Source organism: Lasioglossum baleicum, chromosome 16 (assembly GCF_051020765.1).
Source record: "Lasioglossum baleicum chromosome 16, iyLasBale1, whole genome shotgun sequence".
Classification (NCBI taxonomy): Eukaryota; Metazoa; Arthropoda; class Insecta; order Hymenoptera; family Halictidae; genus Lasioglossum; species Lasioglossum baleicum.
The window spans coordinates 8,925,048-8,953,034 of NC_134944.1; the positions used below are offsets into that span (position 1 = coordinate 8,925,048).

At 40.6% G+C, this 27,987-nt stretch overlaps 1 protein-coding gene across 7 annotated transcripts in view; it reads left to right on the top strand.

The window, feature by feature from the left end:
* Positions 1–27,987, top strand: part of Dora (zinc finger SWIM domain-containing dorado) — a 130,942-nt gene that overhangs the window by 92,039 nt on the left and 10,916 nt on the right. For all 7 annotated transcript variants that reach the window (XM_076440334.1, XM_076440337.1, XM_076440336.1 and 4 more), the window contains one exon: positions 27,693–27,956. In XM_076440334.1, coding sequence (XP_076296449.1) covers positions 27,693–27,956 — 264 coding nt within the window. The remainder of the gene's footprint in view (positions 1–27,692; positions 27,957–27,987) is intronic.

A 27,987-nucleotide genomic window follows, 5' to 3' on the forward strand; every position in this document is an offset into this window, starting at 1 on the left:
AAGCAACGTCATAATTTCAATAATTATGAAATTAATTGTAAAATTATTATGGTAAAGTTAGTAATATTATGAAACTGATTTCATTTATATTGTATTTTCATTAATGGAGCCCTTGGAAATTATTTCCTTGCACGTGAAATATCCAGGGTGTCCAAAACCACCCGTCCAGGGGTGTTAACTACTCAGATAAGCAGATTTGGTAAAAATGTTTGGAATAAAAGTTGCAGGGATTAATGGAGGACATATGTCCATGACCCTGTATTTGACCTTCGGATCCATTTTCAAGGTTATTTGGAGGTCAGTACGTATTTTTAAAATTGGAACCCCTACTTTCCATTTATCCTCCATTAATCCCTGCAACTTTTATCGCAAACATTTTTACCGAATATGTTTTGGACACCTGCATATCGAAAACATAATGAAAAAACTTAATTATAATTTTTTAAGAGAACGGTTGACCCTTGTTTATCCTCTTAACGAGTAGAATATGACGCAACGATCAAAATCGTTGTCTTTATCACGTTTAAATTAATTTTGATAAGAACTTCTTTAAGGAAATTCTTAAGAACAGCTGTAGCAGTCAAAGTGTGAACTCATCTAGCACGATTACGATCGCAGGTTACGTTCGTTTAGTCTGTTGTCGTATCGAAAGAGCAGCGAGGTGAAATAGGGGTTGTGGGAGAGTGGAGGAGAGGAGAGGCGAAGCTCGATAATTCGTCAAAGGGGAATAGAGATCTGGGATGAAAGAGAATTTATGGGATGCTGGCCAAATGAAATTCTGTTGACGAGCGCTGCTGCGAATTAACCGGCCTCCTTTATCCGAACCCGTGCGAGCTTTTTCTTCTCGGCGAAAACGTGAATACCCGATTCGCAATTTAATCTTTCGACGATACAAAGCTTCCTCCGGTTTTTAGTCCTCTGGCTGTACCCTTCTCTTTCTGGCTTTTAGCATCTACCTTATTTCCCTCTGTATATCTTTCTCTCTCTCTCGATCTGTGCTTACGTTCGTCGGTCGCGGAAGATTTTATTTTCAGATTATCCGGGCCGCAATCCCCCTCGAAATTGCAGCCGTTTCCCGCGCAAACGGGCCATTATGCAGGCAAAGCCCCGGTGTAAGCACTTCATATTTCAAACGACTCGCATTTCCCTTCGAAAACATCGGAATCGCGCTGCCTAGCATCCCCATGGATTTGTACCATGGGAAATCTCCTCGAGGTCTACGCCGAAAAGCAGAACCTGCTACGAAAAGTTCCGATTCGAACAGTTTTGAGTCTATGTTTCCTGCTGGGTTTAATCGTTGTTTGTGGAGCCTAGTAGCAGTTATGGTTGACCAACGGTTGGGAGTTGGTTGGGATATGGTCGGTGGTTTTGTCTAGAAATCCCCAACATAGGGCCTACGACGAAAATTGATGACTAGACTGCGGACTTTACGCAAAATAAAAATTGTTTGCACCAATTGCAAGTGACTGGAGTCATAGATATAGTTTATTCTTACTTTTTAATAATTTTAACAAGCTGAGAAAAATAGATTTGCACTCTTAAATCATTGTGAGCTTTCTCGTCGATGTTCTTCAATCCTTTTACTGGCTTTTTCATTTACTGGTTCTTGCCATAACTGCATAAAATTCGGCATAATGATTTCAAGGAGATGACAATACCACGTCGAAGCTTTTCAATTCTTTTACTGTTTTAAATTGCTCTCATCCATTTTTGCCATAAATGCATAACATTCGCAGTCTATTGATGACAATTTGCCAACGAATATCCAACGTTGGGCCTAGTTATTATAGTTGGTTAACTTATAGTTGGTTAATTAACAAGAAATTTACGTATGATAATAATACTACATTGGCCCAACAAGTGTATACCAACATTTAAATACCGTACGTCTTACAGACCTTAGAAACGTTGCTACTACCAGAGTTGGGCAAAAATTTCGAATAAAATGGGTTTTAAAACCACTTCACTCGAAATTTTTATTTGAATAAAATTTTTGCCCAACTCTGGTTACAACTGAAAACTTGTTAATTATTATTAGACTGCGGATCTTTATGCATTTACGAAGGTATTGGTTGGGTGAAATATAAAACAGTAAAAGATTTAAAAAATTCAAGAATGTTGTATTGTTGCTTTTAGTATAAGAAAGTCGTTAAGGGATGAAATCAATTTTTATGTTGTGCCTGCTGGCCACAACCAATGCAGAACATTTTTATTTTGCATAAAGATCCGCAGTCTAATTATTATATTACAAATTGATGTTCTGTTTTCTATTTATGGACATATGTACACGGTGAGTCTCGTAACATCGTACGAAGAAGTTTTTCAAACAAATGTTGCATGGTTTCCAGGGGAACATACAGTTCTCTAATCTGTTTTTTTGTACTTTGCTTTTTTATCGAGATATGAGGATTATCTTCAGTTTTTTAAAATAGAATGCCCAATATTTTTCCTCGAATTCGGATAAAGCACCAAACACAGGCGATCCGGGTTCAAGTTCGATGTGGGTATTAAGTTTTTTCTGTTTTTCCCCCAATTTTTACCGAGGAAATATTAGGAAGTCAACCAAGTTTACAACCTCCACATTTTCTCAAAAAAAGTCATTTATATATATTTTTTAAGCTCGAGTATTTTATATGAAGTTAATCGATAAATTCAGAGCTTTCCAATGATATACAGTTCAAAAGGAATGGTCGCTGAATGAGGTTATAATGATACACTAAAAGAATTATGAAACAAAAGGTCGCGAATTTAGTTGCCAACCTAATACATTGTTTATACGTATATTATATTAGGTTGGGGAAAAAGAAATCCATCATTTCTCCGCTTGAGATAACGTAAAAATTTCTTTTTCCCCAAGATTTCTTTTTCCCCAACTTAATATATGATATACTGCAAAAAGAACTGTAAAAGAGAGGATCAGAATAATATGTTAGCCGACCCAGTTGGCCGTTCGTTGGTCCGGTTGCATAAAAAGGCGACATTTCTATCGGTTTGCCAACCAATATTACAACGAAGGCCCAACGAAATGCCCAACGATAAATGCTACCAGGGGAGGGAAGATACGATAAGAAGTTTTCGAAAGTGAAAAAGTACGACTCAAGAGGGTGAAAGTAGGTTCGCGTGCACAGGATGTGTGTTCGATCGAGGGAAAATCACTTTAACACGTTCTATACGTAGTCGGTGTACCTACACACACATATGTACATACGTGTCCAAGGAGAAGGTGCTGTCGAGTGACGAAATCGATACGTATAGCAAGAATAAATTAATAATTTAACCGTCGGACAGGGAATTCGCTGATCGCTTCAATGTAGAACATATCAATCCTGTGGTGGGGAGCTAGTGAAGCAACAGTAGAACCTGTCAGTCCTGTAATAGGAGCCATTAGAACGAGGTAGATCGTGTCGGTTCTTTGTTGGAGACTGTCGAAGCATAGTGGAACGTGTTGCTACAGTGTTAGAGACAGAGAATAAATTTCTACTTCAATCGTTAATCGCAATTAACAAATTAAACTCCTACTTTAGTCGTTAATTGCGGTTAACGGTTACATTCTTTCCAATTGTAATCGTCAATCGGGTAATTGATTAATGATTAACTAAAATTTCGAAATGAAATACGGAATCAAAACTGTATGCATACGGAAAACAATGTAAACTGAATTTTTGTTGAGATATATTTCTGTCAAATCTCCATCTCCGCTCTCTGTCTCTCTCTGTCTCTTTCTCCCTCCTTCTTACAATTTATGGATAGACCACGTGGCGATTAACTTCAACAATTCATTAAATCAGTCTCCGATTTTTCGATGATTTCTTCTTTTAATCAACGATTGACAATTAACTTCATCAGTCTATTGACGAATAACTTCATCAATCGATTGAATCAATCGTCCATCTTTCAATGATTACCTTTTCTAATCGTACACGTTAAACAGTCAAACCTGGTTAAAATTTTAATTGATCGATGATTTCTTCTTTTAATCAACGATTGACGATTAACTTCATCAATCGATTGACGATTAACTTCATCAGTCGATTGACGATTAACTTCATCAATCGATTGAATCAATCTCGTCCATCTTTCAATGATTACCTTTTCTAATCGTACACATTAAACAGTCAAACCTGGTTAAAATTTTAATTGATCGATGATTTCTTCTTTTAATCAACGATTGACAATTAACTTCATCAGTCGATTGACGATTAACTTCATCAATCGATTGAATCAATGTCGTCCATCTTTCAATGATTACCTTTTCTAATCGTACACATTAATCAGTGAAACTTGGTTAAAATTTCAATTGATTAATGCCCAACTCTGTATGAGACACCTGAAATACTTGAGGAAATAAAATCGGGAACCTCGTTAAAACGCAGCCCGACACGATTTCGAATAATTCGATGCTCCCATAAGAAGAATGAAAGCAAGTCGCCGGAAGCGATCCGTCGGAGAAGGCGTATCGAACAGGTTGATTCGGATAAGAGAGTTTCTCGGTGTTTGTTAATCGGGTCGGCGTGTAACGCCGAGGTTCTACACGATGCCTAGCAACGCGGCGGCTCTCCGTCAGGCGAAACGGCCGGGCTCATTGTTCGCGGACGAACGAGGAAGAGGATGATGAATAGGGGGTTAATGGCTCGACTAAAAGAGATTAGATAGAGGATGCAGGGAGAGACCGAAAGAGACAGAAGAGAGAGAGGAGAGAAGAGGTGGCCTTAGTCAGCATCTCCCGGTCCCTTTCTTCGCGGCCCCAAATGAAATATCGAGAGTGGATTCCGCTTCTGGCGGAAAACGCGCGATAAATAAAAATTCAGTTTTCTCCCAGCATCCTCCTATGCAGCTTGCGTGATTCCAGGTGGCTATCTTCAACCCTTTCCAATCGGGAAAGAGGACAATACAAAAAAGTAAACGAAGAAAATGATTGTCGAGGGGCAAGGGTCCTAGGAATTTATGGTACGGTCGACCATCTGGAAGTTTTTCAGTGATTCCTTTCTCAGCATCGAGCCATTTTTTTAGTACACCGGTCTGCAGGCAACATGCGGCAAGTAACAAGCACAATTAGAAGGTTTTACGACTTGTGCATTCAATTTAGCCTCTGCGATCCGAGAGACCGTGTCGTAAAGTCACAATGTCGAAAAGTCAGGTAGTAAGCAAGCATCTGTACAACTCAAGCGGCGCAATCACCCCCACCCTACACGTGGGGAGGACCCAAAGGGGGAGGTGAGCAGGGTTTGCTTAGCGAGTCAAGTTAGTTAGTCACACAGTACATCAGAGTAGGATAAAGCCACAGTTTCTTTTTTGTTACAGGACGGTGGGGAAATTCTTTTATCCCCACTACTAACAAGGGAAGGGGACCCCCCAAGTGTCCGACTTCGATTTTGATAATTTTTTGTGAGACGATGGTATATGGATCCCTAATGATGCTTGCAAAATATTAGGCGTGGTTACTCAATAGCTTTAGAGATATAAACAATTATACTTTCATAGTTTTCGAAGTTACATTAGCCGTGTGAGCAGGTTGCGTGAAAGTTCAATTGTTCATATCTTTAAAACTATTGAGTAATTACACCTAATATTTTGCACACATCATTAGGGATCCATATACCATCGTCTCACAAAAGATTATCAAAATCGAAGAGTTGGACACTTGGGGTTCTTCCCTTGTAAGATGAAGTTTGGGGGGTAGTGTGGGGATCGGTTCCCCCTTAGATGGAAATTGGGGGAACGGGACTTATATCCCTACCCATACCCACTAAAAACCCACCGCCCTGGGCCTAACCCTTCTCCACTATGCCCGGTATATGCCATCATCCGGGGTCCTACTTTCCGCATTTACTCCCTTGCTGGTGGACGATTCAATGTATCGGGTCTCCTGCTGTTCTCATTGGGCTTATCCTCTTCCGCAATTTTCAGCTGGGGGTCTTCCATCCGGCCCTCCAACCACGCCTGTTCTTGGCTTCTATGATAGAGCCATAACTAATATTGATAATTAGACTGCGGTTCTTCATGCAAAATAAAAAATGTCTACGTCGACTCCAAGACACAGAGGCTGCATAAAAATGTCTTTCTTGTTTTAATTATTTTATTGAACTGAAACTAATACGTTGATGTTCTTAAATTTTCTAAACATGTCCACTGCTTTAAATGGTACGTACCAATTATTGTTATAAATGCGTAAAATCCGCAGTCTAGTGATAACAGATATAGGTTGGGCTTTTACAATAAATCAGTGTTCAATCCACAAATCATATCGATTACCACATAGTCGGGTAAACTTTACTTTATCGGACTCAAAATTAGTACCTTTCTCCTACCACTTATGATGTATTTGGTACGTAATCCAGTAGGTTTGTACCCGACGCGGATGCAGATCGAAGTTTCGATTCTCTAGGATCAATAGTTGAGGAGCTATGGCTGTTTAAAGTTGAGCATTTTTGACAGGTAAGGCCGCCGTCAAAGAAACTGGAAATATGCTCAACTCCAAGCGACCATATCTTCTCAACCATTGATCCTAGAGGTTCGAAACTTCGATCTGCATCCGCGCCGGGTACAAATCTACTGGATAACATACCAAATACATCATAATTCGTAGGAGAAAGGCACAGATTTCGAGTCCGGTAAAGTAAAGAGCAGCCCCTTAGTCGCGGCACCAATTCAAGTCCTTAACACTTATTGGAGACAATTATTTGGCAGACAAATATTCGCCTAGGAACAAAATGTCCGATTAAGACAAACCTGTCCGACGCGACGCATAGTTTCAAGAGACTGTCCAGCTATTTATTTAACCAAATACGATCGAGTACAACGTCGTGTGGGACCTCTGCAATCTCGGTCGAGCAAGCCCGCCTAATGGACCCGATGCGAACTTATTCCACGACAAGGAAATTCCCGGATTAATTCGAGCTATTTTATGGGGAAATGGCCGCGTGTGCAGCTGGCGAAGGGGTGCACGGGGGTGCGAGAATCGATTCCAGGGGGGCATTAATTCCACCTGTGCGTTTTCTGGGGTGTGAGGGATCGGTTCCTCGTCCTTTGTCGAATTCCCCCAGGACAGCAGCCGCCTCGCAAGATCTTCAAGATCTTCTCTCGCTCTCTCGCTCTCTCGCTGGCTGAGAGTGTGTATGTGTTCACGGGCCATTAGTCCCGACAAGCACATCCTATTACGCTCCGTGGCACGGATATTCGCGTCAGAACGGCCCAGGAATGCTTCTCTGATACCCGTCGAAATCCCTCCGCGCCCTGTGGAACTTTTCGAAAAGGGCTTAAGGGTCGGCCACAATCGACTTTCCAGCGCGATGGAAACCCGATACCGCCAAAGTACTTTCGCCGAACCAGCGTCCGAGGATCGATCGATCCGCTCTGGAAACGTTTTACCTGACGGTAATGCGTCGACGACCTCGCGGTCTCGTTTTCATCCCCTTCGACCCCCGTGCCACCTTTTTTCCGTCCCCCACGAACGCTGAACGAACGCCGGAAACGGCAGAAATACGTCGTCGCGTCGACGCTCGGATACTGCGCCTGGAAATCGCTGTTTAATTCCTCGACTCCTCGGAAACGATCTCGACAGTCGATTCATTCGGTGTTGGAAAATGTGATCGACAAGGTTGACCGTTCTTCGAATTCCCTGTGAACAATCTTGAGCGACATTTAGTCACTGTTCATCTCACAAGGAGACCGCAATGTAAATTCAAATACAAAATAGAAAATAGAAAAAATACAATGAATATAGTGATCAGAGATGTGTTAATGTGGCTTGCCATCACGCTTTCTGTAATTTGTATTATTTATAAAATATACGTTACGTAGAATAAATATACAGGGTGTCCCAAAAATTCCTTCAACAGCCGGAAATGGGAGGTTCCTGAGATTATCTGAAGCAACATTTTCCTTTGCAAAAATGTTATCTGTGGCTTTGTTTAGGAGTTATCAACGAAAAACCACGGACCAATCAGGGCGCGACTTAGACGCCAGTTGGCACAGTTAGCCAATAGACAGTTGGCGCGTCTATGTCGCGCTCTGATTGGTCCGTGTTTTTCGTTAATAACTCCTAAACAAAGTCGCAGTTGACTTTGGTGCAAAGGAAAATGTCTCTTAGAATGGTCTCAGGAACCACCCCCTTTCGGGATTTTCACGAGTTTTGGGACACCCTGTATATATAAAAACGAAGTCCTGACTTATCTATATGTATATATAAAAACGAAGTCCTGACTCACTCACCTATCAACGCCCAGGCTAAATCCTTGGACCTAGAAAGCTGAAATGTTGTACAGAGGTTTCCTTCATGATCTGTGTGTACAAGGGATAAGAAAGGATATTTCGAAATTCAACCCCTAAGGGGGTGAAAAGGGGTTGAAACGTTTGTATGAGGAATATTTTGATCGTAGTCGGATTTACTTCATACTTGGTCTTAATGCTCTTTGATATAATTAATCAAACATCCATTCGGCATTTTAAAAAATTTAACCTCCGAGGGGGTGAAAAGGGGTTGCAACGTTTGTATGAGGAATATTTTATTTGTGGTCGGATTTGCTTGAAACTTGGTCTTAATGCTCTTTGATATAATTAATCAAACACCTGTTTCGGCATTTTTTTAAATTCAACCCCCGAGGGGGTGAAAAGTGGTTGCGACGTTTGTATCAGGAATACATATTTTGTTGTCGTGGTCGGATTTACTTCATACTTTGTCTTAATGCTCTTTGATATAATTAATCAAACACCTGTGTTTCGGCATTTTAAAAAATTGATCCCCTAAGGGGGTGAAAAGGGGGTTTGAAATCTAAGATGGCGGCATAACATAAAATTAAAACTCTATAGGGGTGAATGGGGGGTTACAAGGTTTTATGGAGAAACAATATCAATTTCCGAGGGCATTAAACGGTTTTCTATGCGAGCGAAGCCGCGGGCAAAAGCTAGTACCAAATACACATCATAATTTATAGGAGAAAAAGGCACAAATTTTGAATCCGGTAAAGTAAGGTTCACCTTAAATATTTGCAAAACGTATTAGAACACGGAGATCAATAGAATTTGGTGCGATTTTTATTAATTCCATATCTACAAAGGCCATTGCCACTGACAATCAAATTTATCTACAAAAATTCAAAATTGCTTGAACCTTGGCTGTCTATTAATACCATATTTAGTATATTCTGTTGAAAATCGTCGTCACCAGTCTAACTCTACGTCATAGTGCACGCGGTTAAGGGTAGGTCGTTTCAGACTTGACTCTTCAGCATTTAGCTACGTAGTCGTCGCAATGGTCCGTGATTGGAGGGCCGAATCGGCAAGTAGACTATTGTAAGAAACAATTATTACCGAGATTCTGATTCGAAAGGGGTGTAAAAGCTGAAGTGGCAGAGAACGACGCGAATTCCTCGCGTGTCGGCGTTGATATTCGCGTGGAACGTGGTAGTCTGCGGCATCTGTAGTCTCTTCGGAAAGCGAAAAGGACTTTATTCGATGGGAACGACGTCTTCTTGCGGGGGAGGGGGGGGGGGGTGAAACTCTCTCTCTCCTCACGGAGTCTCTCGCCTAAGAACACGCTTGATTAAATTCCCCGCGCTCGAATGCTCGTGTACACCGTTAACCAATTTTATTGAAACGTCTTCCACTCGATGTATCACTGCCGGGGAAACCCCTTCCGCCTTGGAGAGTGTTGCTACCCGAGGGAATTCCTCCTTTGTAACCTCCTCTCTTCTTTTCGAGCCGAAGACCGGAGACAGTGCGCGGATTAGAGGCTTATCGATCGGGAGGCTCATCGAAACGCTTAATTGATCGAGCTCCCTTCAAGACAGAATAACCTTTTCTCGGAAACTGGTCCGCGTTACCTCCGTCACGGAAATTCCTTCGGATTTTTTTCAGAAGCTAGACAAATTATAAATTGTCTCCATACTGTATCCTTGCGCTACGATCTAGGTGCACGGTAGTGCACCAGCCAAGTTCTTGCACTACCTCCTTTTACACGAAACAACTTAGCCGTTTTTTAGAGGCTTATAACTCGACACTGGAGGCAGATGGAGAGGTGTAATTTCGTACACTTGTTAAATGCTATCATGTCTCAATATTGACAAAATATTAATCTTCCAACATTAGTAGGTTCCGAGATATAGGATCTCAAAAATCGCTAAATTTGTCACTGACTGACTGACTGACTGACTGACAGATCATCAAAACCTTTTGGGTACTTCCCATTGACCTACAAGCTTGAAATTTGGTACATAGGTCCACCATAACAAACACTCAAAGGAATAATTATCAAAGTTTGAAATTTTACATCTTAAAGGGGTTGTATTTAAAAAAAAAAAACGAAATAGGTTATGTATGGAGAAAATGAAATATGCCGCTTTTCCCATAAGGAACCGTGTAAATTCCGGAAAGAATCATCTGCTCTCTTCAAACGTTCGTATAGCGCCATTCGAGGTAGTGGCAAAAAGCTCAAACTGGTAGATTACAATAAGGTAGAAAATGACACTAAAATTATAACAAAAGAAATCTAGGTAAAGTTGGGTTCTAATTCGCCGGCAGAGTGTTAATCTTTGATACCTACTTGATAATTGATGAAATTTCAACGAAAAATTGATGAAATCCCAACAAAAACATTCTGTAAACAGGAGCCAAGTTCTAATGGCCGTAAAAAGTTGTGAGATCAAACAGAATACGGCCAAGTTCGTTAGCTTAGAAAAATAAAAATAAAAATTAGTTAAAAAGAACGCTATTTAATTTTTAAAGATTCACATGGAGGGCTGAATTATTCAAACTTGGCCGCCACCTAACACGTTTTAGGGCCATTGGTTTAAAAAGTAACGGCCAAGTTTGAATAATTTAGCCCTCCATGTGACTCTTTAAAAATTCAATAGCGTTCTTTTTAACTAATTTTTACAAACGCTTTTTTTCAGTATTGCAATTCAGTATTTCTAAGTTAACGAACTTGGCCGTATCTTGTTTGATCTCACAACTTTTTACGGCCATAAGAACTTGGCTCCTGTTTACAGAATGTTTTTGTTGGGATTTGTTTTACAAAGAACAGAGAAGTCTCTTCGCAAGTTTGCTTTCAGAATGATGTCGTAACAGCAACAAAACTAATCGTTACGTAGCTGTAACAATGTTCGACGCAGAATTCGGCGTGCGAGTAACCGCCGCGAGAAAATCCAGACGGTTTTCTGGAAAAAGAGGAGGGTCGTTTGTCCGCAGAACAAGAAGAGCGAATTAAATCTAACGGGGTATTTGCCGGAACCTCCTGCTACCGGGGCGGTGGAATTACGGGACGCATTAAGTGGCTTAATTAAACGCTGAATTCAGCCAAGGTATCGCGTATTATCCCCGCCGTTCGCGACCGTGTAATTGCTCCGGCTAGGCTCTCTCCCGTTACAAGATTCGTCTCGGGCTAATTGGACGGATCGCGAAAGCTGCGAGTTAAAAAGCGCCGGAGAAATTACGGTGGAAGTTTCGCGAGAGTCCGCCGAAGGTCCGACACGCGTATCCGGTACAACATCCGGACATGGAATCGATGGAGCCCGTGGACCGTTTACGATTCTCCCATTGGTCATGGGCATGAAATATGATCGGGCGCGGGCGTGCAAGCGCACCGTGCACGCTAGCTTCCATGGAAACCCGGGGACAGCCTGCATTATTGCCGTCCCCTGACATTTGTCTTCGTCGGGTCTCGCCGCGGAAGTCAGCCGCGAAGAAAACCTGCCGAATTCTGGCTGAGACACTGGGCCCTCGATCCTGGTTCCCGAAAAACTGCTTTGCGATTATTTGGGTCACTTTTTTTTTAATACTGTTTCGGATTCTGCTCAATTTTTAATACGTTGTTGTCTTCAGTGACCTGTAACGAATCTCAAAGGAATTTTTGATATCTTAAAAATTGTTGATGTTACAGACGTGTCACTCTTTTTTTTAATAATTCATAAGTAGACTGCGGATCTTTATGCATTTATGCCTTATAAAAATTTTCAAAAAATACTGTAGCACTCAATTCGACAGAATTTAATACGATTTTTATTTATTTTGGATCTACAAATGCTTTTACGAATAAAAACAGAATTTTATTTGGTACCACTTTGTTAAAATTTGTCTACAAATATTGAAAATTGAAAACTGACAGAAACAAACCGATGAAAATGAATTTTTTAGGAGCTCAGAGAGAAAACGTAAGAGTATCTATTAAAAACGTTGTCATTTGACAAAATGTTTTCTTCACCATTTATTTTGCAATTTCATCGAACAAGTTGTTTTCATAGCAGGGAATTTTTTAAAAATTTGAAAAAATGTGGATATAGCCCCCCAAGTAACTTCTCTATAAACATTCTTTGAAACAGATGAACATTTGAAAATTGACGATATTAATGTTGTTTGAAAATGATATGACGAAAACACTTTTTAATTTTTAAAATATTTTTACTGTTTAAAATCACACCTATTCATTTTTGGTATAAATGCAAAAAATTCCACAGTCTAGTTAGGATGAAATTGAAAATTGACGATGTTAATGTTGTTTGAAATTGATATAACATTTTTTAATTTTTTAAAATATTTTTACTATTTAAAATCGCACCTATTCATTTTTGTTATAAATGCATAAAATCCACGGTATAGTTAGGATGAAATTGAAAATTCACGATATTAATATTGTTTAAAAATGATATATGATAACATTTTTTAATTTTTTATATATTATTTACTATTTAAAATCACACCTATTCATTTTTGTTATAAATGCATAAAATCCACGGTATAGTTAGGATGAAATTGAAAATTCACGATATTAATACTGTTTGAAAATGATATATGATAACATTTTTTAATTTTTAAAATATTCTTTACTGTTTAAAATCACACCTATTCATTTTTGTTATAAATGCAAAGAATCCACAATCTAGTTAGGATGAAATTGAAAATTGACGACATTAATATTGTTTGAATATGATATGATAACAACGTTTTCTATTTTTTAAATATTCTTTACTGTTTAAAATCACACCTATTCATTTTTGTTATAAATGCATAAAATGCACAGTCTAGTTACGATTAAATTGTTTCCATACTTCAATAATTCTTAAAAAATTCATACACAGGTGACTCGACATCTTGCGAATCGATACAGCCGATTACGAGATGAACGATCTAGCATTAACGCGTTAATTCGGCTGATCTCCCGGGCAGTCTCCGAGCACCTTTAAAAATCGATCGATCCCGGTCCGCTCCGCCCCGTTCCCGCTACACGGTCTTATTTCCATAATGCCTGGAGGATCCGGCTCCGCCAGCGGCTAGAAAGCCCCGTTACCGTTGCAAATTCGTTGGGACGCGATCCGATCCGATTGGAATCGATCAAAATCGATGCCGTCGTCGCTCAACGAACCGAGAACATGATCCCGCGGCCGACCGTGGACCGGAAGCTACCACATTGCTGGCTCGGGTCACCGAATTCGTATTGAAAAATGAAGTCGATCGTCCGAAGCTCGTCGAGCTGGGGAAACTAGGAAAAATCGGGGAAATCTAGGAGTGCAGATAGCCTGGAGACAATTTGGGAAAAGTGGAAAATCATTCAAAAATGAATTCAGAATTCATTAATGTATATTTTTAATTTTATTGTCTCTCAACGTCAAATGTAGAATTGTTTAGTTTATTCTTCGGTTATAAATTTCGTTGAATTTCGGGACATTTATTCTTCATAATAAAACATAAAAGGATAATAAATCATAAAATCATAAAGGAATTGAAAATTCATTTAAAAATAATTCTTATCTACTGATCATCATCATCGTAATAAACAATATATATTTTTTAAAAATTTCATTGTCTCGAAAAACCAATTGTTTAGTTTATTCTTTAGTTATCAATTTTGTTGAATTTCTCATAATTGACATTTATTCTTCATAATTGCGAAGAGATCATTAAGGAAATGAGCACTACACTTGTTGAAAATTGATCGAATTTTTACCGCGATTGAATCATCATGATCGAACACGGAAGCAACGCTAGAGACATTGAATATTCGCTTGCGAAAGGAGAGCACGTTTCAGCGGCCGTTTGGGCGGTTCGCCGGGTCGGCCGATTCTTTTTGCCTCGTTTTTGGTTCCAGCCTGCCGCCGTGCCGGTCTCTGCCCGAATTCCGCCGGGGAATAAACAATTTTTACGGTTTACAGTCGCGGCGGATGGAGAGAGCAGAACACGGAGGGTTGGAGAATGGAGGACGCGGAGGGTTGGCGGATAAAAATTGAAATCTCCCGGGCCTGCCTTTTCGTGCGTCTAGTTTCCGCGTTGCGAGCCGCTCTGTATATCGATCGGCCGCGGGTCGCGAGCCGCGAGAGCCGCGAACCGCCAACGGAGACCAACCCACGGGGTCGATGCACCGTCGTTCATCCACGTGAAATTTGTTTTCAGGAAACCCCGGGGAGAGATATTCCGAACATTCGTAGCCATTAAACCGGAACAAGTACCGAAACAAAGCGTGTTCGACTACACGCGTCCAGGAAAATCCTTGCAGCCGGAAACCCTCGCGCCGGATTCGAAAATCTAACCCTTTCTGGAAGGGTATTCGAAGAGTCGTTCCATCATGGCCCTTTCCGACTCATTTGTGCAGCTGAATCTGGCCGATTTTGCTTCGCGATCGATTATTTGCGAAAGTAATCCCTGTGCAATAACAATGACAAATGAGACATGGTAATAATTGTGAAGATTTTTGAGGTTTGAAATACTGTTTTGTCCATTGAAGGTCGGTTATAGCTTTGGGCGAAGTAGTGGTACGAAGAAGTTCGGTACAGAAAGATCGATCATTTTCAAAGAAATCCCTGTGCAAAGTAAGGAAGTCCCTTAACAGGGAACACGATCCCACAAATAGCAATAATTGTGAGGATTGTGAGGATTGTTGAGAGCTGAAATCCTATTGTGTCCATTGAAGATCGTTTGGTGTTTGAGTGAAGGGGTAGTACGAAGAAGATCGGCAAAGAAACAATTGATCATTTTTAAAGGAAATCCCTGTTACGTACGTTCTCACAAATAGCAATTAATTGTGAAGATTGTTGAGATCTGAAGTACCATTTTGTCCATTCAAGATCGTTTTGAGTTTAAGTGAAGGGGTAGTACGAAGAAGATCGGCGCAGATACCATTGATCATTTTCAAAGGAAATCGATGTGCAAAGTAAAGTCCCTATTGGGGTACGTTCTCATTGACAAATAGCAATAATTGTGAAGATTGTTGAGATCTAAAGTGCCATTTTGTCCATTGAAGATCGTTTGGAGTTTGAGTGGAGGGGTAGTACGAAGAAGATCGGCAAAGAAACAATTGATCATTTTTAAAGGAAATCCCTGTTACGTACGTTCTCACAAATATCAATTAATTGTGAAGATTGTTGTGATCTGAAGTGCCATTTTGTCCATTGAACATCGTGGGGAGTCTTGAGTGAAGGCTACGAAGAAGATCGTCACAGAAACGATCGACCAACTCCTTGCTGGGGCTGCGCATCAACAGGTACATCCTCGGGAGCTCTGTGTTTCATTGGAAACAGATTGCCAACGGTGGGGAGGGAATAGCAGTTTTCAAAAATCGTTAGCGCGCGCGGTGGCTCGTTAAAACGAGCGGGGGACGCGGAATTATATCTTGATTTCCTGTGCGACCCGGTCCAATTTCGCTTCGATTACCGAACCTATCGAATTATCTGCTGGCACGCGATGGACCGGCGAACAATTCTCTCACTCGGCTTCTACGCTAACCAGCGTACTTTCCATAATCAATTCCTTCTCGACCCCTTCCGTCCTGAACACAGAAACACCAGTTACGTCTGCGAGAAATTCAAACAAGATCAGGAATCTACGAAGAAGTACAAAAATCTAGATATGGATTAGTGAACCCCTATTTGGCAATATCATACATTTTCTACAATATTCGATGATGTTGCTACAGTACTTTCGGCATTTGTCTACAACAATTTTTAGAAAGTTTAAAGAAGAAATGGAAGTGGTTACCCGTGTAAATACCAGGCCGTTGACATAAGGGCTGAAGAATGTATCGAAACAATCTTTTTAAAATTGTAGGAACATTTTACTGCGGTATTAAAAATTAATTGAAACAACTTCGTTTGTTTAAAGAGAGCTAATGATATAAATAAATAAAGAATGTGCCAGACTAATGTTTTTAAAATTGTGGGAATATTTTACTGCGGTATTAAAAATTAATTGAAACAACATCGTTTGGTTAAAGAGAGCTAATGATATAAACAAATAAAAGAATGTATGTGACTGATGTTTTTAAAATTATAGGAATATGTTACAGCAGTATTAAGTTAACTTAAAAAAAATATGTTTGGTTAAAAAGAGAGCTAATGATAAAAATTAAATAAATAAAGAATGTATGAGACTGATGTTTTTAAAATTGTAGGAAATTTTACTGCAGTATTAAGTGAACTTAAAAAGAAATTTGTTTGGTTGAAAAGAGAGCTAATGACAAAATAAATAAATAAAGAATGTACCAGACTGATGTTTTTAAAATTATAGGAATATTTTACAGCACTATTAAGTTAACTAAAAAAACTTTGCTTAAAAAGAGAGCATAATAAACATAATAGTAGTATAAATAAATACTGTTGGCGTAGCGTTACGATCAGAAGCCCAAACTTTAAAAGTATTATGTTTCGGCCATCTTAAAGTGAACCGATTAAAAATGGAGGAAACGGCAGGAACGTTTTGAGGGAGAAGTTCATGTTTTCGTGTGTACGCGGGGGGCAGCGGGGGTGGAGCGGAAAGGTTCCTGGCACGGATCCTGCTCATATTTCAGGATCCTTTTCTGCCGGTGCAGCCTGGAAAAGGGGCCTCCAGCAACCCCCGCCGCGAAAACGAGGACAAAGAGCCATTTTGCCGTAACGCGATATGTCACGTTGCCGGCAGAAACCCACCCCCGCTTTTTCTCTGGGGGCCGAGTCACAGGGGGTGGAACAGGGGGTCGTCGTCGAGTCGAAAGGGAAGGCTTTTCTGTGTCACCGATTTAATCCTGCCTGAACACGATTCCTGCGTTCGTTCCTTACCGTGGATATCATCCTCTCCTTAACTGTTTAACGCCTTAGCATCGTTTCACCTTTTTTCCGCTTTAATGGCTAACTGGGAGGAGAAGAATATTGACATTTATCGCGACGTTTATGTCTGGCCGCCATCTTGTATCCGGGATAAAACCGGACGGATCGACAACGGCAAGTTTCGCTGAAAAATCCTGCGAAACAGTAATTTTATTAGAAAAAAAAAAATATATAAAAAAAAACTTTTTAAAAACCACGCTTATATTAAAATGCACTAAACAGGAGAAAATAATTTCTTTAGGCATTAGTGACTATAAATAAAAGCGTGGAGCGCTAAACTATATTGACGTAATCTTCGTGGGCGCTCCACGCTTTTATTTATAGTCACTAATGCCTAAAGAAATTATTTTCTCCTTTTTAGTGCATTTTAATATAAGCGTGGTTTTCAAAAAGTTTCTTTTTATATATATATATTTTTTTATTTTCTACTTTTTAATCTTCTTTAAACGGAACGCAAGATATACATAGTAATTATTACTAATTTACTAATTTACTAGTAAATTGCTAATTTACTAGTAATTATTACTTATTAAAAAAAAAAGATTACATATTAATACTGGTATGAAACAGTAAGATATATGGAAAGATAAGATATTGTCGCGCGACAAGGTGTGTGACGGTTAATATTAAAATCTTTTAATATTAACGCACAGTTTTTTTAAAAATTTGTTTTTTTAACATTGCATTGTCATCCAGTTCTGAGCTATGTTTAAAGTCTCAAGTCTCTGGCTCATCGGGAAGTGGTTTAAAATTCGATTACAAGATTTTACGCATAACTACGACAACTCGGCAAGCTAATATAAGCGTGGAAAAGATTTGATCCACTTCCGGGACCAAAACTTTCAGGACTTGGACCTTGCCACTGTGCGACCCTAGATCGACGATCGATATTTCCTTCTCGAGAGCGATACCTCGGGGCTCGATACTCCGTGGAAACGGTAATTCAATGCCGACTGATTTCCCAGGCATCCCCGGCGCAGATATCGGGGGTGTGCCGTGCCGATTAGCCTCCGCACCATCTATCACCCTATTCAATCCTCGGAACATCCCTAGAAAACTCGAAACCGGGTTAAGGAAATCGTGCGGTCGAGGAACGATCGTTTCGATCGAAATTTCCGTCGCGTCGACCAGACGGATCGATTTCCACGTTGATTTTTAACATCCTGGTCTTTCGACCAGTCCCCCTCCCCTATATGTAGAGGTCCCATCGATGCGGGTACCCTCTGGGGGTTTGCCTTTCTTCTCCATAGAACATCTTGCGACTCCGAACACCTGCTCTACCTGCATCGCCATTAGAGATTAGATCGTTCGCTGACTGCAGATGCTGGGAACGCGGATTGCATCGGTGACGAGCAAACAGAGTTTCGAAAATTCTATGCTGGTGAAATTCCCTTTATTCGATAAGCTTTGCGATCTGACATTGTGACTCAGCTTTGCGTTAGAACCTTGAGGAGCGTTTAATATCACGATGGCTGCAGAGTTGTGCGAAGAGCATCTCGCAAAAGAGGATTTGGAGAATGGGGGTCGTTAAATTCTTTCTATTCGACAAGATTTAGATTCGAAAATTTTGACTTTACTCCGCGTTGGAACCTTGAAGAGCGTTTAGTATTACGATGGCTGCGGGGTTGTGGGAAGAGCATCTCGCAAACAGGATTTCGAGAGTGGTGACCATGAAATTCTCCTTATTCGACAAGCTTTCGATCCAAAATTTTGACTTTATTCCGCGTTAGAACCTTGAAGAGCGTATATTATTACGATGGCTGCAGGGTTCTGCGAAGAGCATCTCGCAAAAGAGGATTTCGAGAATGGGGGTCGTTAAATTCTTTTTATTCGAGAAGCTTTCAATCCAGAATTTTGACTTTATTCCTCGTTAGAACCTTAAGAAGCGTTTAGTATTACGATGGCTGCAGGGTTGTGCGAAGAGCATCTCGCAAAGAGGATTTCGAGAGTGGTGACCATAAAATTCTCTTTATTCGACAAACTTCCAATCCAAAATTTTGACTTTATTCCGCGTTAGAACCTTGACGAGCGTTTATTATTACGATGGCTGCAGGGTTGTGCGAAGAGCATCTCGCAAAAGAGGATTTCGAGAGTGGTGACCATAAAATTCTCTTTATTCGACAAACTTCCAATCCAAAATTTTGACTACACTCCGCGTTAGAACCTTGAAGAGCGTTTAATATCACGATGACTGCAGAGTTGTGCAGGATGCATCTCTCAACCAAGATTTCGAGAGTGGTGACCATGCAATTCTCCTTATTCGACAAACTTCCAATCCAAAATTTTGACTTCACTCTGCGTTAGAACCTTGAAGAGCGTTTAATATCACGATGGCTACAGAGTTGTGCAGGGTGCATCTCTCAAACAGGATTTCGAGAGTGGTAACCATGAAATTCTCCTTATTCGACAAACTTCCAATCCAAAATTTTGACTTCACTTCACGTTAGAACCTTGAAGAGCGTTTAATATCACGATGACTGCAGAGTTGTGCGAAGAGCATCTCGCAAACAGGATTTGGAGAATGGGGGCCGTAAAATAACCTGCATTTGACAATCTTTCAGTCTGAAACTTTGACTTAGCTCCGCGTTAGAAGAGCGTTTAGTTTCACGATGGCTGCAGGGTCTTGCAGAGTGCACCTCGCAACCAGGATTTGCGAATTCAACGATCGTCTTTCCCCAAAAGATCTCTCCCAAAGATCTTGTGCTATCGCTTCGAAGATTCTTCCACACCGCAGATTACCTCGCGATGTCCTTTGAGGATCTTAGTCGTCATCCTTCGATTGAAAGATATCCTGATTGCTGGAGACGTTCGTCCCCTGTCACGAGTCAGAGTCTCTCAAAGGATGCCGAAAGTTTGCTGGTGTGGCTTACGAAGCTCGTTTCGATTTTGAGGATCGTCCGGGCCACGTGACGTCCATCCTCGACGAGGATTTATCAGGACGTTCTAACTCGGATTCAGAGGATCTTCGAGACTGATCCGACGGCCTCCTCGGCCGCCCTAATACGAAATTTACAGGCGGAACGTGCGCCTATTACGGTGATTTCGATGCTCTCCGAAGACGAGCCATCTCTCTATGTTTCTTTTTGCTGTTCTTGATCCTCTGTGAAGGGATCTTCGATAAACTCCGAGGAACTCTAAAAATTCTTCCAAACACGCTGATCCTGGAATTTTTTTTCGAAATTTAAATAAGACTGCTTGTTCCTAGCGAAAATGAAGGTACCTTATGATTTGTGGGGCCTTTTTAAGTCCAGAAAGAGGGTGGAAAACCGTGTGCGCGTTGTTCAAGCGCTCGTTTCATCGCGATCGAGCCGCTCCAGTTTCCATCGACCCGATAAATAATGGAAATGGAATCATAAAAGTATTACGACCGCGGAATTTATGCGGTCCGGCCGTGCACCGTTGATGCATCGCATGGTTGCTGTTTCAATCAACTGTTTCAGCCCCCGTCAGCGAGAAAAAATAAGGGTGCGGAGGCCTCATCGCTGTAAACAGGAAATTCCTGTTACGGTTACGGGAGAAACAAGCCGTCTTTGAATTATAATACAGTTATATTGGGATTAGACTTCCACTTACGGGATCACAAATTTTGGTCTTCGTTTTATGCAACCCTGTAGATTTTGCCGAGAGAAATCTAAAGTCCAAAAATCCAAGTTTCAACGGTAGGGGATTCACAGGTTCAGAAGTTATGCGCATGTAAAGTTGAGCGATTTTAAGCGTTTTCAATGTATCGATAATGCGAATCTCTATTTTAATACTTCCTAGTTGTAAATTGTGTAAAATAGTTTTTCGTTAATATTCATTCGTTTGGTTACCTATGAACAAATTGTGTTTGAGAACGTTCTCCAGACATGCGTGCTTGTGGTGCCAACATGGCGGCGCCCTGCTTCTCAAGCAGTGCTGCCAGATCGTCTCCAGACGGAGACGAGGTACTCTCCTCCGTCATTCCCCTTCCACTATCCTATTCCATCGCTATCCAAGGATTGAGTGGGGCAAATGGAAGACACGTTGCGCGTGCGCGATGGGGACGGGGACGCAACACGCAACGATGACAGATGAGATGACATGACATTTCGCAGGTTTTAGGTTATTGCCGCGTATCGTATTTACCTATTATGTACATGTACCTACTTAATGAAATGAATCATGTGGGTCGTTCTAAATAGAGACTGTAAACATTCTTTATTAGAAATAAAATTAATTGTAACATATGGGAGTTTCAGTCGTGAAGCGAAGTATGAATGCTTACTATATGTACAATTGAAAAAATCTTGAAATCTGTATGTATGTAGTACTGAGTTACATTCCAGTAAAATCAATAAATCATAATATATTTTAACACTGTTAACCCTCATATGCTCCTCAAAAATAGTTGCATAAAAGAGACTGGGATAATAAATTCACTCATTTTTCTTGTACACGATAAATTGACAAATTATGTTCTATTTGTAACGTTACATTTTAAAGAAATACAACTCGCAACATAGACCTAAAGGGATCAATAATTACATAGTATGTGAAATAAGTAAATGGGTGAATTTTACGCGGCAATAATCTAAATCCTGCGAAATGTCATGTCATTGTTGCGTCCCCGTCGCGCACGCGCAACGTGTCACATATTACTCTGGTCATCAGAGAGGGGGTACCTCATATCGGCGTGATTCCCCTCATCTGGCAGCACTGTTCTCAGGAACCCTTAAAATCGTTCAACTTTAAACATGCATAACTTTTGAACCAGTCAATTCCTAACATTAAAATTTTAATTCTGGTATCTCCTCGTCAAGCTCTACAAGATCCCATAAAAAGAAGTCCAAAATTTGTGGTCCTACCGGACCTTACCAGGCGAAGTTTGACCGATCCTTAAAATACGGATGGTGACTTCGATGAAAAATTGCATTCCTGATGATAAAAAAGGAAAGAATTGATGCCGACGCGTTGTTAACGGTAAACGGAGGATGTCTACGGTCACGGGAGAGTCAAGTTGATCCTTAAACCGGATCTTCGGGCCTCGTCTCGTCCTTTTAATCTTATTTGCCGTGCGGTAACGCTCTCTCATCCGCAGAGACAAAAGCATCGTCGTCCCTCTCCGTCTCTTTCTGTTTCTCCGTAACCGGCGTTCGATACCAACGGAAATGACGTTACCACGGTACGGGGCCCGTTATTAATGGAAATTCAATTTCTATTTGATTAGCGAGCATCCGCAGGGCACGAACCGAACGTTGTGTCGGCGTTCTTCGATCCCCGGGTACAAGGAAATCGAGACCCGGATGACGTCGGTGATGCTGCAGCTGTCTCTGTTATGTTTCGAACGGGTCTATCGATCGATCTCTCGCACGGCGAAATTTCTGGACGAATCTCCTGATGGTCGTTGATCGAATAGAGAGAAAATATTCGGCTTTTTTTTTTTTGTACAACGCGCGGCCTCGCAATTTTCCCCGAGCCGATTGTGTTCCTCGGCGAAAGCCCGGGAAAATTCTAGCGATTGCTCCCGGGGGTCGATGCGCCGGGCACTTTGCAAAAATTTCCATTAATCTTCCCCCTTTGTTTTTCATGCAAATATTTGGCTGATCGATCGATCGCACACCATTCTTTCTCCGTCTCGCTTCTGCCCAAGGGGTCGTTCCGGACCGACGCACATCTTTTTATTTTCTCCTTGTATTCGTTTTTAGCACAGTAAACAAATTAGAAGAATTTAAATATACTTGTTGTATTAAATGAAATGGCAATTTCAACGGCATGTTTAACAAATTTAAGTAAACAGCAATGGAAACCGTTTTAATAGATGCACGTAATTAAAATAAATTAAGTACTCCCTCTGTCTCATAATAATAGCAGCAGGTGATGAGTTTAATTTGTCCCATTATAATAGTAGCAGAAGAAAATAAATATAGAACGCAACATTTGTTATCAAAAAACTAGATGTCATTAAACGATAAATTAAAAATATTACTCGTGGTTTTTTTTATTTTGTGTGTTCAGATAGTTTCTGGATTTTTCAATAATTTCCCTTGGCTTCAGTGCTTCCAGCATAACTTGTTTTCCTTTTCATCTTACTTTTACAATGGGTTGATATTCAACCGAGATAAAACAGTTGATTTCGATCAGCGGATGAGATTAGAAAAATAGTTAAAATTCGTAATAATTAGGTTAACCTAAAGATTGAAAGATGCGTCGAAACAAATGACAGACGTCATGGAACATTGATTTTGATTGAAGGCTTCGCAATTTTGCACTGCAACATTCGTCAATAATATCCCGTTTAAATATTCACTTCCTACTATTATTATGGGACAGAGGGAGTAGCACAATTTCAACAATATTATATTATTTTGAACCTATTAAATTAAGGACAAAATAAATTTCCATGTTTTCTTCTTTTCTAATTTATTTTACGTCGCTTTTTTAACTGCTGTGGTTATTTCGCGACGGCACCTAAAGTTTTTATAAGGTGAGTTCCGAACAAGCTTGGACACCACAGTTTAAATTTCCATGTCACTCCAGTATAAATAAACAATTTAATGATTTCGGCACCACAGATTCGATCAAATGTTACTCACCAAGTAATTTTGCAATTTAAATTGTTCTCGACGTTTCGATCCAAATGTGGACGATTTTCAAGAGAAATTTTTCGTCTGTAAAATACTGTAAGCTATAGTAATTGTTCAACAAAACCGGGTAATACCAATAAAACTTTGACATACTTGCCAAGTGTAAACGGATTATATAAATTCAATGATGGAACTTTCGAGAAAACTAATTAACACCATGCCGGTAGACGTTAAACTGAAACCATGTGGCCGCTAAGGAAGAACCAAACGTCAAAACAAAGGAACGACGCACAGTGGCACCTTTCGTCCAAATCGGAGACAAAATCAAAGAACTTTTGATTAGAAATGAGGTAGAGCGATGAAATTTTTTAAAAATTAAAGCTGAAACTTTGCAGAATATGGGAAAAATAGGGAGATTATGGTACGAACGTTTTTTAACCTTGAGAAAATTTATTAAACATGTAGAATTTCAAGAAATCGATTTTGCAATATCCTGAGGTCGTAGACAAATTTTGAGACCAGATTTCAAATCAGCGTGAAAAAATCTACGGGAAATTAAGTACAGCATGTTCAAAAAAAAATTTTTCCGCGCGTGGTATTGGAAAAACCACAATTTTCTCGAAATTGTGCAAGTTTAACGAATTTTCTCAACATTAAAAACGTTCTTACCATAATCTCCCTATTTTTCCCATATTCTGCAAAGTTTCAGCTTTAATTTTTTAAAAATTTCATTTCTCTACCTCATTTCTATCGAAAGTTCTTTGATTTTGTCTCTGATTTGGACGAAAGGTCCCACTGTGCGACGCATATCGAACGATAACCAATCAGAACACAGAGATCGACGAGTTCTCAAATCAATATTTGGCGGCAATTATGAATCATGCCGGTCAACCATAGCCACTTCACATGTGCTTATATACCATGTAGATATTATGGTAAATTAATAATTGACATTCAGAATATTTGAACAAAAAATTACGTACAATTGTTCTTGTATGTGAGAACAGTAGGTGTTTACTTCATGGGTGAAAAACATCACTCCAGTTCGTCGCAATCCAGGTACAAAATTTAAATTTTGCGTAAAGATCCGCTGTCCAGCAGTCTGCCAAGTTGATCAATTGCTCGAGCAGCTAAACAGTTTCCATAGCGATCACAGCCGCACAAGATGAGGAAAAATTGCGTTTCATACGACTGATATTGCCAGTGTGTAAACACGAAGAGGCAAAGCAAAGAAGTAATTAGCGCAGGGGGTGTATCAGCGGTGTTCCGCTCGGAAAAATCGGAATGAAACCGCGGAGCAGGGGGTCAAAGACGCGGCGTCGCGGCGTCGGTTGGCAACAAAGAAATCGCATCGATATTAATCGCGTCTGCGACACGAGATTTCGCGGAGAGCGACGGGAGCCAACGCCGCGGGTATTAATAAAGTTATCGACGTCGGCCAGCGACGATGTTTATTATCGGAACGGCTCTCACTTCGGTCTTCCTTGGTTCATTCACGCCGCGCTTCGAATTGGCAAATAGAACTCCCCCCTCTCTCTCTTTCTGCCTCTCTCGTTCTCCGAGAACTTGTTCTCGTTGTTTGTCGTCGGGGACTTTGCAAACTTCGTTCCCGCTCCCAGTGTATTAGCTTTTTCGGCGACTTCGTACCGTCCTCTTCTGCCCCCGAACCCCGTACCGTCGCGCCCTATTCCCCGGAGGATCGATGCAGCCTCGTCACTTTTTTGCGTATTCGCGCGCTCTTCCGCGCGAAACGCGCATCCACGCGTTTATTAAACGGCTGACTCTCGCAGACAGCTCGCTCTCTCGCTCTTTCGGAAGCTGCTCCCTTTCGACGCACGCTCTCCTACGGCACGAATTATGTAGCGAGCAACTTCCGATCGGAAGCGACACACACTAAAGCGTGTTTTCACTGCTTTCACGTAACAACGCGCGGTCGCCAAATTGATAAGGCACCGTTATACACACAGAATTTAATATACAGGGCGTCCCAGCCAGTGTCGCCAGATAAGGGGAGTCACGGTGAAATGATGTGTACCCCCTCTCTGATCACCAGAGTAATATGTGTCACGTTGCGCGTGCGCGACGGGGATTTAGTGGGGCGAATGGAAGACCAGTGTTGCTAGATGGTACGGGAAAACTCGCGCATGCGCGGCGAATCCAGGAACGTATCTGCGTTCTACAGTCCGTAGCTTGTGGGGCAAGTTTTCTTTAGAGCGGTCTTAAACTTTTGTCCGTTACTGTATATATACAATTAGTATATATTTATATATTACATGTACATACACATCAAATTTTAATATAACATACGCATGTTAAACGTTATGTTTGAAAATCGAGAAGAAAAGATTGTGCGAAGCTTCGCGGGGCAACCAAAGGTGCCCGATTTCGTACTTCAGTGACGCTGGAATCGTCGCGCATGCGCGAGTTTTCCCGTACCATCTAGCAACATTGTGGAAGACACGTTGCGCGTGCGCGATGGGGACGCAACAATGAGACATGACATTTCGCAGGTTTTAGGTTATTGCCGCGTAAAATTCACCCATTTACTTATTTCACATACTAAATATGTAATTATTGATCCCTTTATGTCTATGTTGTGAGTTGTATTTCTTTAAAATGTAACGTTACAAATAAAACATAATTTGTCAATTTATCGTGTAGAAGAAAAATGAGTGAATTTATTATCCCAGTCTCTTTTACGCAACTATTTTTGAGGAGCGTGTGAGGGTTAACAGTGTTAAAATATATTATGATTTATTGATTTTACTGGAATGTAACTCAGTACTACATACATACAGATTTCAAGATTTTTTCAATTGTACATATAGTAAGCATTCATACTTCGCTTCACGACTGAAACTCCCACATGTTACAATTAATTTTATTTCTAATAAAGAATGTTTACAGTCTCTATTTAGAACGACCCACATGATTCATTTCATTAAGTAGGTACATGTACATAATAGGTAAATACGATACGCGGCAATAACCTAAAACCTGCGAAATGTCAGTCGTTGTTGCGTCTCCATCGCGCACGCGCAACGTGTCACATATTACTCTGGTCATCAGAGAGGGGGTACCTTGTATTCCCCTCGAGTGACGGTTCGGTCACTTTCTGGCGACACTGGTCCCAGCTGAAGGAGACCATCTAAATATCTCCTTTATTTTTAATGGCATAATCTAAATGGTATCGAAGGAGGAATATTGAAAATTTTCGACACTGGAAATTACGAAAATCCTTAAATTCTTCTACATGCTTTCACATATCAATGTATCTTTTCCTCCCACCTACTGATTTCCAAGTTAACATCTGTCATTTGGACAATTTTCAATTTTGCGCCGCCTGCGAAAAGATTGTATTGTATTTAAGTTCGCGTGTATATTCACATAAATTAGATGGAAATTATTTCATAATTTTTAGTGCGTTTTCTCGAAGTCGGTTTACTTTTTTTTTATGAAATTTTTTTATTTCACACTTTTCAGTGGAACGAGATTTGTAGAACACCGTTAGATGGTTTTTCGGTCTTATAAGTTAATTGAATTAAAAATTAACTAACTTACAATTATAATTTATTCCTATAAATGTAATAATAAATTCTCTAATTTATATTTCAATTAAAAAAATTCCCTCAATATTTTAAATTTATATAAATTTACTAAATATTCAAATTGAGTAACTCCTCCTTTTTCGAAGTCTGTTAAAAATGAGTCCACATGTTCGTCGGCCTGGCGCTCTAGTTCCCACAGTAGAATTGGCCGACCATGGTCAGCCGCGGGTCAGCCATTCCTTGGAACCCGAAAACGAAGCGTCGAATAAGAGCAGTGGTTCTTAACCTTTCTGAAGTCGGGGAACCCTTGTGATTATATGAAAAAATTGCGGAACACCAAAAATGAATGATCCAAAAAACGAAACAAGAACATTCCGCGTAGAAATAAATGTATTTCAGCAAATATATTGTTAAATATATTGGATATATATCGCGGAATTTCGCGGAACACCGGTCAAGAACCAGTGTGTTAATTGAGATCGATGGATAATTTGTTGTCTGAGGAATCGTGATTGACCGATTGTTGTTTTTCGCAGATGGACAGACGGTACGACCGACGGTACCGACGCTATGCGAGCTCGCGGCGCGTTGCGTGGCTTCGCACATACCGTTCGAGCTGGTGGAGCACGTCTATCCACCTGTTCCCGAGCAGCTTCAGCTCAGGATAGCTTTCTGGAGCTTCCCGGACAACGAGGAGGACATCAGACTCTACTCCTGCCTGGCGAATGGGAACGCGGACGAGTTCCAGCGGGGAGAGTACCTCTTCCGGCAGAGGAGCGTCAAGGACACTCTACAGATCGGTAAGTGTATCCACGGAGCTAGCTTCTTGGT